This window comes from Eleutherodactylus coqui, chromosome 2, assembly GCF_035609145.1.
Source record: "Eleutherodactylus coqui strain aEleCoq1 chromosome 2, aEleCoq1.hap1, whole genome shotgun sequence".
NCBI lineage: Eukaryota > Metazoa > Chordata > Amphibia > Anura > Eleutherodactylidae > Eleutherodactylus > Eleutherodactylus coqui.
The window spans coordinates 136,014,057-136,027,115 of record NC_089838.1 but is presented as its reverse complement, the minus strand read 5'-3'; the positions used below and the strand labels follow the sequence as shown (position 1 = coordinate 136,027,115).

Genomic DNA, 13,059 nt, shown 5'->3' with positions numbered 1-13,059 from the left:
ATCATAGCAGCATTTTCCATAACGAATTCTGCCTCAAAAAACCAGGTCACAATCCGCAGATTTCTTCTGCAGTTTTTGGCATGGATCTTCATGCGTATTTTGCCCTGCACGCAGAATTCTGACTTGCAAACGAACCATTGACAGGGCAAAATCTGTGTGCAGATCTGTGAAGAAAAAAACACTGATTTTGACATGATTTTTTGAGGTAGAATTCACTGTGGAAAATTCTGCTGTGATTCCGCCATGTCTACTTCAGCCGGATTCAAACGGGTAGATTCCAATTGCAAAATCTCGATCGGAATCCGTGAGGAAGGTCCGTGGCAAAGCGCAGGCATTGTAAATCGTGTAAAATCGCTTTTTCTCTCACACTCACGGATATGAATTGCGTATTCCGCGAGTGGAGGAAAAATGGCAGAGTTCTCTATTTTGCCGTGGATTCCACATGGACAGCCTCCATTGAAGTCAATGGAGGCCATCTAACTTGCAGCCCATATCCAATTAACAGTAAAAAAAGAAAAAAAAAAACATGCTCTGCATAACCGACGGCGAGCCGCCGCAATCATACGCAATATAGAAAATTTAGGTACGCGGGCCATACTCTTATATCGGGGATAATATGTGGATTCACTGGCGAATCAAAGGCAGAAATCAGAATTTCAGTATTTATGATTTCTGCCACTGATGATCTACAAAATCCCCTGTGGATTTCCTTAGGACAAATCAGAACTGTGCACGGTGGGCCAGCATATCTTAAAAGTTGGACAACAGTGAAATTTACGAATTTAATGGTCAAAATTGGTAGTTTTGCTAATTCGGGGATGCCGAAGAAGAATCTGATTAGTTTGTTACGATAATCGGCGATATGGCCGCATGCTGGGCAGCTGGCCGGCCAGAATTCCTATATAAACGCGGTCAAAAGAATAAATTTGTTATTAGCCTATATAATTTTTTAGTGAAAAAACAAATATTGTCAAAATTAACTTATTATTTGAAATAAAATGTTTATTAATTAATTTCTGTATTGTTCATAGCTGTAATAATGTAATATATAACGTTATGAATATAGCCTAATCATCATCTGAGCTCTCTTTCTATTTCGGATTCTGCTGCTGATGCTGATGATTTCAGTGACAGGTCTGACTGACTTGAGTATAAGTCAAGGGGAGATCTTCAGTCCATTTTTTTGGGCTGAAAATCTCGACTTATACTCAAGTATATACGGTATTTAAAATGTTTTATGGATTTTAACCTCTTAATGGCATGGCCTATTTTGGCGTTGAGGACCAAACGATTTTTGGTACTTTTTCATCTCAATTTTTCAAAAGTCATAACTTTTTTATTTTTCAGTCGACGCGGCCGTATAAGGGCTTGTTTTTTTGCGTGGCGAACTGTAGGTTTTATTGGTACCATTTTTGGGTACATAGACTATATTGTAAAACTTTTATTATTCTTTTTATGATCATAGGGAGAGAAAACCCATCAATTCCGCCTTGGTTTTAAAAAATTTTTAAAGCGTTAATTATGCAGCATAAATGACACACTATATTTTTTTCTGCGGGTCGGTACGGTTACAATGATACCAAAATTCTTATATTTTTTTAGGTTGTTCCACTTTTCCACAATAAAACCCCCTTTTTTGGAAAAAAATTTTTCTTTCTAAAATCGCTGCATTCAAAGTCCTATAACTTTTTTATTTTTCCATGGACGGAGCTCTGTGAGGGCTTATTTTCTGCGAGACGAGCTGTAGTTTTTATCGGTACCATTTTGGGGTACATACGTTTTTTGATCACTTTTATTGCGTTTTTTGGGAGGCAAAATGCTAAAAAATAGCATTTTGCCTCAGTTTTTTAGGGTTTTTGTTTAAAACTTTTTGCCGTGCTGGATAAAAAGCATGCTTGATTTATTGTATGAGTTTTTACGGACTTAATGATACCAAACATGTGGGATTTTTTTAATGCTAATATGAGAAAAAGCATAAAAAAAGCGTTTTTTAACATTTTTTTTCTTTCTTTTTTTTGTACATTTATTTTGATTTTTTTTACACCATCTGTGTCCCTCTGAGGGATTAACAGCATAACACCGATAATCGCTGTAATAAGGCATTGCAGGACTTCTCTCCTGCCATGCCTTATCGCTTATTACAGCGATCATAGGCAATGGCAATACAGGACGCCGGTATCTGGCGTCCTGCTGCCATAGCAACCAGCCAGGCTCTCTGCGATTACATCACGATAGACGGCTAAAGTCACAGAGGGAGCGCGCTCCCTCTATGAACCCTTTCCCTACCGCGGTCTACTTAGATCGCGGCAGGCAAGGGGTTAACAGCAGGGGGCGCATCCCCAATGCACCCCCGCTGTCGCAGCGGGAGGCCGGATACTAGTGACAGCTCCCACTGCAGGATAGCGCGAGATCTACTATGATCTCGCGCTATCCCTATGACGTAAGGGTACGTAATTTTGCGGGAAGTACCCCGCTCCCATGACGTACCCTTATGTCAATGGGAGGGAAGGGGTTAATGGATTTGGAGCGTTAATGCCTTATTAACTAAATAATCTTCCAGATCTAGTTATGTTATAATCTTATATATAAATATATTACGAAAAATTCTACAATGCTTAATGTTCAGTACTGTGCGGCGCAGACAAATACACATTTGGTACATTATTTGGTACATTTGAACACTCGTCATTATCTGAGAAAGTATATTGTAACTCGGTATTATGCAAGCATCAGCAAAAATAAATTACAGTATCATTTTCTATCCATATGAATGGTTATTTTAATAAAAAATATAACGCGGACTAGTCCAGACTAATTTGTAGGTCTAGTGGAAAAACAAATATCCATACTGAAAGAGCTCTTATTTTTAGGTCCACTTACCCCCTATTTTTAAAAACAGATCATTTTAACAGCAAACTAATGAACAGAATTCTGAAATCTATCCCTTAATTAACTATTATCAGTAATCACTTCTTATATAAAACATAAATAACCATATTACACAGAGATCATGCAAAACGAAGAATAAAAACAGCAAATTCACAATCAGAAATATAAGAACAAGATGCGACTTGAAACGATTGCATCAGACGGGTGGTGATCGGAAAAAAAACTGACTCTACCCATCAGAACAGACTATTCCCTCATCTTTATTAACACAGTTATGAGCGCCATTTTTGAAACTTCATTTTTTGGACTTTTGACCACTGTTATAGGAATTCTGGCCCACAGTGCTGTGTAAGCATACCAGAGTAGTATGCTTTTCCATATGTCTTAGTTGTCAAATTACACGAACAGCTAGATATGAGCAATGTATGTCAGAACTGTGGACATTTAAGTGAGAGTTCTCAGAGGACTTATTTGCAGTGGTTTGTTGCGACTCTAGAAAACTACTTGATCATATATTTGGTAATAACAGAGATAAGAGTGGGTCCTTATTTCCCATCATTTGTCTGATATAGTATTCATCTGCTTGTATACTTTTCCTTCACAACTAGAGAGCACGTGTTACTGTAGCTTCATCGCACTGATCGTATAACGTTTCCTGCTGACCCAGCGCTCCCAGTGGCATTCCCAAGCTATGTCAACTGTCGTTACTGGCATAATTCATCTTCAGGAGTGACAGTCATGTGTCAGCCATTCCTAAATGTCCGCACATGACTTGTATTACTCCTGGCTCTGTGTGAGAAAGTGTATGCTGGGAACAATGCCGTGGCGGTTTCTAGTATTATATGGAGAAAAAAAGATAGCAACTGCATTGTGGCACGATTTTTAGTCATTGAAATAGAAAAAAATATTTTGATGAGGAATGCTGATCCAATGTAATTAGCATGTCTGTTCTAAAAATGTTTTCCCTTCTATAACGTTGCACTCACTTGCTGATCTCTGTGCACTGCATCCCCTTCTGAACAACTTCTGTTCTCCGCAAATGTGTCTTTCCTCTGCTGATTATACATATACGCACCCCAAAGCCTCTTAAAAAAGTATTACAATTATTCAAAGTGAAAGTTATATGCTTCTTAAGACCGTGATATATAATTTTGCAATATGTTATAATGCCTCAGGTGTAGTAACCACAGGTCTGGAGAGAGTAGTCAGGGACGAGCCAGAAGACAGCAACAGAAGGTCTTGTTTGCAGTAGAAATAGAGGAGGCGGTTCGCGTTTTCAGGAGGGAAGCCAGGGGTCCATATCAGAAGGTCTCAGCTGAATGGTAGAGGAGCAGGCAGAAGTGGAACTTGATCAATGGCGAGTGGATCACACGCTGGTGCAGTGGCAGGGTCAGGCTTTTATAATGAGCTTAATCAGGAATAGAAGTGGGGTCAGAACCAGAAGGCAGGAAGTAGATAACTGGGATCAGGGGACAAGGCTGAGAGTCATGCAGAACTGTCCACAGGCTTGACATTTTTATTATTTGAAAATGTGAAAAAAACTATTAATCTGAAAATACATAAAGTGTAAGTACAATTAACACTTAAGTAAACCAGGCAGGAAACATCAATATTCCTGCTGATTTGCACAGCAGATTTTCTAAATTTCACCAATTTTTCTTCTGCATTCTCATGCTACAAACCATTACACACCAGCAGTTTAAAGGGTTGAATAAGAAAACCATGGCTATTTTCTGCCAAAAACATTTATCCGTACTGCAAAACGGTACCACACCTGTCCACAGGTTTTGTGATATTCACTATGATGGAGCTGAGCAGTAAAACCAGACACAATGAATAGTGTTGGTGTGGGACTATTTTTGGAAAAACAAAGCCATGTCTTTTTTAAAAGATTAGTGAGCCCAATTTAATGCAGTGTTTCCCCATAAATAAGACACTGTCTTATATTAATTTTTTGTCTCAAAAAAGGGCACAGTGTCTTATTTTTGGGGGGCCTTATACTCGCCTGGTCTGTGGCGTCCCGTTGCCTCCCGATGTTCCTCGACATCGCTGTGGTAAACTGTGTCCTTCCCGTCTCACAGCTAAGCTTCTTCCTGGTGATGGGGCTTTGAATACCCTGCCTCCAGCAAAGCGCATGTGTGATTGGCTAATCGGGCCCAAGCTGGCCAATCACAGCCGGCACTCAATGAGGCAATCACAGCCACTTAGTGAATGACTTCACTGAGTGGCTGGGATTGGCTCATCAAGCGCCGTCTGTGATTGGCCGGCTGGGGCTCGATTATTATTTTAATTTAACAATATTTGTATAAGCTTCCAGATCTTATGAGCATTTGAATAAATAATTTCTTGCCTATATATATTCCAATGCAATCATCTCTCTAAAAATTTGGGGCTATGGTTTCCCTGCTTGAAACGTATTGACATGCATTCAATTCGCCCGTGAGGTGCTAACGCACAGAGTCCACTCCTGTTCGGGGAAATGGGTATCACTCTAGGTCTTTAAGGAGTGGAGTCCAAACTGCCTCAGCATCACAAGGGCGCCCATGCTGATGGTGTTAAATACATTTAACTCAGTCTAATGGTCCAGAAAATTGACATGCTTGTAACAACAAGTATGCAGTCTTGCAGTACATGCACACAGGGTGTTAAAAAACAACGGCGCACCTTCAACCCCTTCTGCCGCCTATTCCATCTCCAGAATTGGTGTACTTGTCACACCAACATCACCTATCAACTAGGTCAAAAATAGCAAACGGCCTGATGGTCAAGAAAATTTGGCAGTCCAGCATGCAAGCGTCAACTGGTTTGTTTACGCAAAACTTACCAACATAACTACAGTTCGCCCGTGAGGTGCTAATGCACAGAAACTCCATAGAACTCAGCACTCGACCTTCGGGAGGTAGTGGAGTTCAAGGAGTGGAGACCAAACTGCATTAGCATCACAAGGGGGCCAATTCTAATGGAGACAATGTTATCTGCCCGTTTTCCACAACATTGAGGAGCCGCTCAAAGGAAAGGGGCAGTCGGGCCGAAGCTGCAGACGGTTGTCTCCATCCTGTATTTATTTTTACTTCTCATCTGCACTGTCATTTCTTCACTATATATAAAAATACAATTAACATACTAAGGCACTACATCATTAATATCGCACAAACATCCCTCTAAAGCATTTTGGGCTATGGATTCCTTGCTTAAAACGTATTGATATGCATTTAATTTTGCCCGTGAGGCGCTAACACACAGAGTCCACTCCTGTTTGGAGAAATTGATATCGCTCTAGGTTTTTAAGGACTGGAGTCCAAACTGACTCAGCATCACAAGGGCGCCCGTGCTGCTGGTGTTACAAGCGTGCCAATTTTCTAGACCATTAGACTGAGTTAAATGTATTTAACAAGTATGCAGTCTTTCAGTACATGCACACATGGTGTTAAAAAAACAACGGCGCACCTCCAACCCCTTCCGCCGGCCATTCCATCTCCAGAATTGGTGTACTTCTCACACCAACATCACCTATCAACTAGGTAAAAAAAAACAAAGGGCCTGATGGTCTAGAAACTTGACAGTCCAGCATGTAAGCGTCATCAATCGGGCTATTCATGCAAAACTTACCAACATAAATACAGTTCGTCCGTGAGCTGCTAATGCACAGAATACTATCCGTAAAACTCAACACTCGACCTATGGAAGGTAGTGGAATTCAAGGAGTGGAGACCAAACTGCATTAGCATCACAAGGGGGCCAATTCTAATGGAGACAATGTCCTCCACCTGTTTCCCAAAACATTGAGGAGCCGCTCAAAGGAAAGGGGCAGTCGGGCCGGAGCCGCAGACGGTTGTCTCCATCCTGTATTTATTTTTACTTCTCATCTGCACTGTCATTTTTTCACTATATATAAAAATGCAATTAACATACTAAAACACTACATCATCAATATAGGACCAATATCTCTCTAAATAATGTTGGGCTTTGGTTTTCTTGCTTGAAACTTATTACCATGCATTCAATTCGCCCGTGAGGTGCTAATGCACAGAGTCCACTCCTGTTTGGAGAAATTGGTATCACTTTAGGTCTTTAAGAAGTGGAGTCCAAACTGCCTTAGCATCTCAAGGGTGCCCATGCTGATGGTGTTACAAGCATGTCAATTTTCTAGACCATTAGACTGAGTTAAATGTATTTAACAACAAGTATGCAGTCTTTCAGTACATGCACACATGGTGTTAAAAAACAACGGCGCACCTCCAACCCCTTCCGCCGGCCATTCCATCTCCAGAATTGGTGTACTTCTCACACCAACATCACCTATCAACTAGGTAAAAAAAAACAAAGGGCCTGATGGTCTAGAAACTTGACAGTCCAGCATGTAAGCGTCATCAATCGGTCTATTCATGCAAAACTTACCAACATAAATACAGTTCGTCCGTGAGCTGCTAATGCACAGAATACTATCCGTAGAACTCAACACTCGACCTATGGAAGGTAGTGGAATTCAAGGAGTGGAGACCAAACTGCATTAGCATCACAAGGGGGCCAATTCTAATGGAGACAATGTCCTCCACCTGTTTCCCAAAACATTGAGGAGCCGCTCAAAGGAAAGGGGCAGTCGTGCCGGAGCCGCAGACGGTTGTCTCCATCCTGTATTTATTTTTACTCTCATCATAATTTGATTATACGGTTTGCAAGTGTAATTGACAGCTTCATAAATTGTTGTAAATTTTCCTCCAAATATGGTCCCAAAGTCTGCGAATTTATGTCTGAAAACCATTTCATTTTTTTGACAAATTTACTGCAAATTTTTTCTCTATAAGATATTTCTATCAGGTATAAATTATCAGGTTAGAGATGCATAATTGTCTTCTTTGCAGTGTGTCATTCTTACTTAAAGAGGTCTACTGGGCAAATAATATTTATGACCTTTCCTCAAATACTTGATCGAGTGAGGTCCGTCGTTCGGGACCCCAACCGATCAGCTGATTGTACTCCCACTGACAGCATCGCAAATACACGGGTGTAAATCCCCTAGATTTTTATTCTTTTTTGCTACAAAAAATGAAAAAATCTGGACCATGCTCCATTTTCGTGCGGGTCTCCCGCGGGGACGGCTCCCGCAGGCTTCTATTGAAGCCTATGGAAGCCGTCCGGATCCGCGTGAGACCAAAATCGGAATTTACTCACCTGCTCTCGATCTTCCCTTCGCCGCGGCTTCATCTTCTCTCCGTCGCGGCCGGATCTTTTTTCTGTGGGCCGGCGCATGCGCGGGGCACGCAACCGACGTGCCCTGTGCATCCGCTGGGCCGAAGAAAGAAGATCCGGCTGCGACGGAGAGAAGATGAAGCCGCAGCGAAGGGAAGATCCGGAGCGGGCAAGAGGTGAGTTAATTATTATTTTCATGCCTCATGTCTGCGGGGCAGGAGGGACCCACTACGGATTCTACATGGAGAATCCGTAGCGGGCCTGATTTTCCCCGTGGACATGAGGCCTGATAGAAGCTGTCCATGCTGAATCCTCGCCAAAATAGAACATCCTGTGATTTTTCCTCTGCGAGCGGAAAACCACAATGGGTTTCCACTCGTGTACATGGAAAAGTGATTTTCTATAGCATGTCTATGAGCAGTATTTGCTGTGGAATCCAGAGGCAGACGGCCGCTCCGGATTCTGCAATGCAAATACGCCTGTGTGCATTGGACCTATGGGTGCATTCAGACGACCGTATATCGGCCAGGTATTTACGCCTGGCCGATATACGGCGTCTCTCTCTGCAGGGGGAGGAGGCTGGAAGAGCCAGGAGCAGTGCTCTGAGCTCCCGCCCCCTCTCTGCCTCCTCTCCACCCCCTCTCCAGCCTCCTGCACTATTTGCAAGGAGAGGAGGCAGGACAGGGGCGGGGCTAAGTTCTGGGAATTAGCTCCGCCCCATCCCGCCCCTCCTCATTGCAAATAGTGCAGGGGGCTGGAGAGGGGTTGGAGAGGAGGCAGAGAGGGGGCGGGAGCTCAGAGCTCCTGGCTCTTCCAGCCTCCTCCCCCTGCAGAGAGAGACGCCGTATATCGGCCGTTGTGAATACCCGGCCGATAAACGGTCGTCTCAATGCACCCAAAGGCTGCTTTCACATCTACATTAGGGCTTCTGTGTTCATGCTTCATTATAGGAGCAGGAAAGGGGAATCCCCTGTCTGAACAGATCCATCCTCTGACAGAACCAAATAGCATCGAACGAACCCCATTGACTATAATGGGGTCTGTTTCGTTTCCACTCAGCTGTCCGACATTTTACTGGTAGACAAGGCACAGCATGCAGCGCTTTTCCTTTTGTTATTTTGTGCCGGGTGCTTTTTTCTGTATGTGTGCATGTATATTATATTTACTAGGCTAGATTTTGGTATGGGCTCCTTTGTAACACTGTTGTCTCTTGTAACTGAAATTTGCAGTTATTTGCTTTGATCTTGGGAGGCGACTATTAATTTTGTAAAGAAAGAATATTATGTCCATGTGTGTTTGCTTTTCTTATCACTTTTTCAAAATAAGCGCAGATTTAAAATATCACGCTTCAGAAGTTATACAATCTTGTTACTTCTGCTGCAGATTTTTTCTTACAGGTGATCAAAAACGTTATTTTGAAAAGCTATCACTTTACTGTGACAGATATGCAGAACAAATCCCAGTTACCTTTGTGTTAGGTAAGTGGTTGGCACTGCTGAAATGACCCACAGCACCTCGAGGATGTGGTGCATGCTGCATGTACCTGACATGTTTAGCAAGTCGAGCTGAAAAAACACTGGTGTCGCCCACAGTAAGCAATCCGATTTTAATTAACTAACATTCTCTTACAATATTAAATCTGATTGGCTGCTTTGAAAAGCAACTGTCGGGCAAACGATGCCTGACACTCGTCCCCGCATGTATTTGCTCCCATGATGTTGCACAGGAGCGAGTATTGTTGGCTCGCAGCGGGGCGGCCAGAGGAGATTTCACTCCTCGCTCTCCCCCGCCCCTCTCCATTCACTTTAACAGCGGCCGTTCAGTACTGAATGGATGCTATTTACACTGAACAATCATCGTTCAGAATTTTAAGCTGCATTAAATCCTGAACGATGATCGTTCAGTGTAAACAGCAGCCGTTGAGTACTGAACGGCCACTGTTAAAGTGAATGGAGAGGGGCGGGGGAAGGCGAGCAAACGATACTTGCTCCTGTGCAACAGCATGTGAACTAGTACATGCAGGGACGAGTGTCAGGCATTGTTTGCCCGAAAGTCGTTCCGTGTAAAAGGGGCTTACGTCACCACTTTATCATGAAAATCTAAACTTTAGAGAAATTAGTACATACAAAAAAAGTTTAAATGTTGAAAAAAACTTGCCCACTGTTCCAGTGCCGCCTCTCTGCTGCTCCCTGATGGTCTTTGTTTTCTGGTGCTGTAGAGATAACACACCCAACTCTTAATATAGCCATTGATCAGCTACAGAGCTCATGTGTGCAGACAGGCATGTTATCACCATTTACCTACTCTCTATAATTACGCTAAGGCGATTGTAGGCTGCATCAGGGCTCCTGCACACTTGTGTTTTTCTTGTGCGTTATTGCTGCGTTTTTTTCATGCGATATCACTGCGTTTCTTCACACGATTGTCAATGGGACTTTCTAATGTTAAAAACACATCGCACAAAAATTGCAAAGAACCAACTTGCGATGCGTTTTTAACATTGGAAAGAACCATTGACAATCGTGTGAAAAAAACACGCAAGAAAAACGCAAGTGAACAGGAGCCCTTAGTCATGTGTGAAGTTGGGCAATTCATATCTGCAGTGGTAGGAACAAAGACTGGTAGGAAGCACCAAAGCAATGCTGGAACACTGGGTGAATGAATAGGTAATTATTTTCTTATTTAAGTACTTCCTGCAATTTTCTACATTTTTGGGGGTTTGGAAATCCCCTTTGGGCTCGAATCACACGGGCGTTTGCGTTTTTACATTCGCCTGCTGGTGATGTGAAAACACGTGAACGGGCGCACAAATTTAATGTTTGTACACCCATTCAGACGGCCTGGGCCCAGCACATATATGCCGAGCCTGCAATGCCGTTGGGCGGGGGCAGAGAGTTTAGCTCTGCTAAGCTGTTTTCCCCCTTTCCTCCCACTCGCTGGCTCTCTGCAAGTGGAGGAGGCGGACGGGGCAGGAGCTAGTGTGCTAAGCTCCCGCCCCCTCTCCGTCCCTTGTCAACAACCAGCAATGGGAGGGGGTGGGATGGGGTGGAGATTAGCTCTGCCCTGCCCCTCCCATTGCAAACAGCTGGCAAGAGGTGGAGAGGATGAGAAAAGGGAGAGGGAGTTTAGCAGTCATGGGCGCTTTTATGCCGCGGGAATACGCCTGTGTGATCTGATGCATTGGAATCCAATGCATCAGATGGTAGTGTATGTTGGCAGCCGATATACGCTCGTGTGAATAAGCCCTAAATGCGATATAACAATGTATTCAAGTTATCCTTATAAAGCACTTTTGAATAGGACTTTTCAAAGTTGAAAGCTCTACACTTAATTTTTCTGTGTGTGAACTGGCTGAACATGAAGTTTTTTATGTTTTAATATGTGCATTAGGTTGTTCCATACTATTTTAAGTCACGTGCGGTAGTGCATGAAACACCTTTTGTAAAACTACTAACCTTAGATATTAAACATCAATTTTGCATGGATTTTCTACACACAAAATACAAAGTACTCCAAATAGTTGGTAGTATAAGCAAATATAAGTATCCAAAACAGGCTTAAAGAACATGTAATAGATGTGTAAACTGAAATAGGGAAGTGATGGACTCCTTACAAATAAACTGTAATTGTTGTTTCAGGTGTCTTTTCACAGTAAGCTGTCATGTGTGCGTTTACATGAAGAATAGCACTATTTCTGGTCATTGTGACTTATATCCTGTATTTATTACCAGTTTTCCCCATCTGCAGGCTCCATCTCTTGTTTTCAGTTTTTCCTGAGCTCAGATTAGGGCTGGCAGAAAATTAGCTATGATGTCTTTCCCTACAAAGCTCTTCTCTATCTCCCTCATATGCACGTAAGCAACAACAGCATGGAGGACATTATACAGCATTAATGTGTAGTGTTGCTGTTATTATAGCTCTGGGATGAGATAGTAGAACACTTACTAGAAGCAAAAGTAGCATCTCTGTTTGAGTCTCTATCTCCCTCTAGATCAGAAGGGTATGTTTTGACATCTCTGGGCTACATTGGAAATAGAGTTGTCTTATGCATACATTAAGGACACAAACAGTAACAGAAGCTGATAAGCAAAAAAAAAAAGATCTGTGCATAATTTTCAGGATATCTGATACAACAGACAAGCACAAAGTCTTCACCTAATAGTCCTAATACCCAGTCCTCAAAACAACCTCCATTGTCCTCCGTACAATCCCCCATCATCCACCATAGTTCTCCTAACAACCCACATCGTCCTCCACAGTCCTCCAGACAATCCCCATCATCCCCCACTGTGCCCTTAAACAAACCCCATCATCCTCCACATAACTGTCACTACCAGGCCATATGGACTCTAGACTGGAGTCAGTACCTGCTTCTGCATGCAAGCCTGGACACAGAAACCTGTTCAGTCTCACATGCAGTTCATGGCCACGCTCCCATTTCTGACACCAGTGGAGGGACACACAGCATTGGCTGACAACAATAAAATCACTGTCTCTCATCCTCACCTTTAGGCCTCCTGCACACGGGCGGGTCGGACCTCACTTGCAGAGGTCAACCTGGTGCCTGGCCAGTGACCCCTTGGTACCTGCCCGCTGTCTTTTTTCTCTGCTGTGGATGTGCCGGATGGCTCTTCATCGCGCATGCGCAGTAGGTGCTGGCGCTAGGCGATGATGCGAATCCCACGATACTTCTGCAGTGCTTCAATGGAAGCTGTCTGTGCATAGCCCACACAGAATCGCAGCATGCCACGATTTCTACTCCGCAAGCGGAAAATAGCAATGGATTTCTGCTTGTGGAGATGAAATCCCATTTTTCCATAGCATGCTATGGGGCGGTATTTGCTGCAGAGTCCACCGCATACTGGACCCAGAGTGAGTTAGATAGTCACAGAGTTGCAAATGCTGTCCACTGTCTCGCTATCTGTATGAGCCTCTCTGTGAGTGTAAACTGACAGCCTGCTGCTGCCAGGTACCATCTGT

The 13,059-nt window shown here is 43.1% G+C and overlaps 1 protein-coding gene across 4 annotated transcripts in view; it reads left to right on the top strand.

The window, feature by feature from the left end:
- LOC136611781 (bestrophin-3-like) overlaps positions 1 to 13,059 on the top strand; it is an 80,306-nt gene that overhangs the window by 23,159 nt on the left and 44,088 nt on the right. For 2 of the 4 annotated variants that reach the window (XM_066591630.1, XM_066591629.1), the window contains exon 3: positions 9,463 to 9,557. The exons of 1 other annotated variant lie outside the window; for it this stretch is intronic. In XM_066591630.1, coding sequence (XP_066447727.1) covers positions 9,463 to 9,557 — 95 coding nt within the window. Of the gene's footprint in view, positions 1 to 9,462; positions 9,558 to 13,059 lie in introns of those variants that run through there. One more of the 4 variants, XM_066591632.1, reaches the window with a different exon arrangement.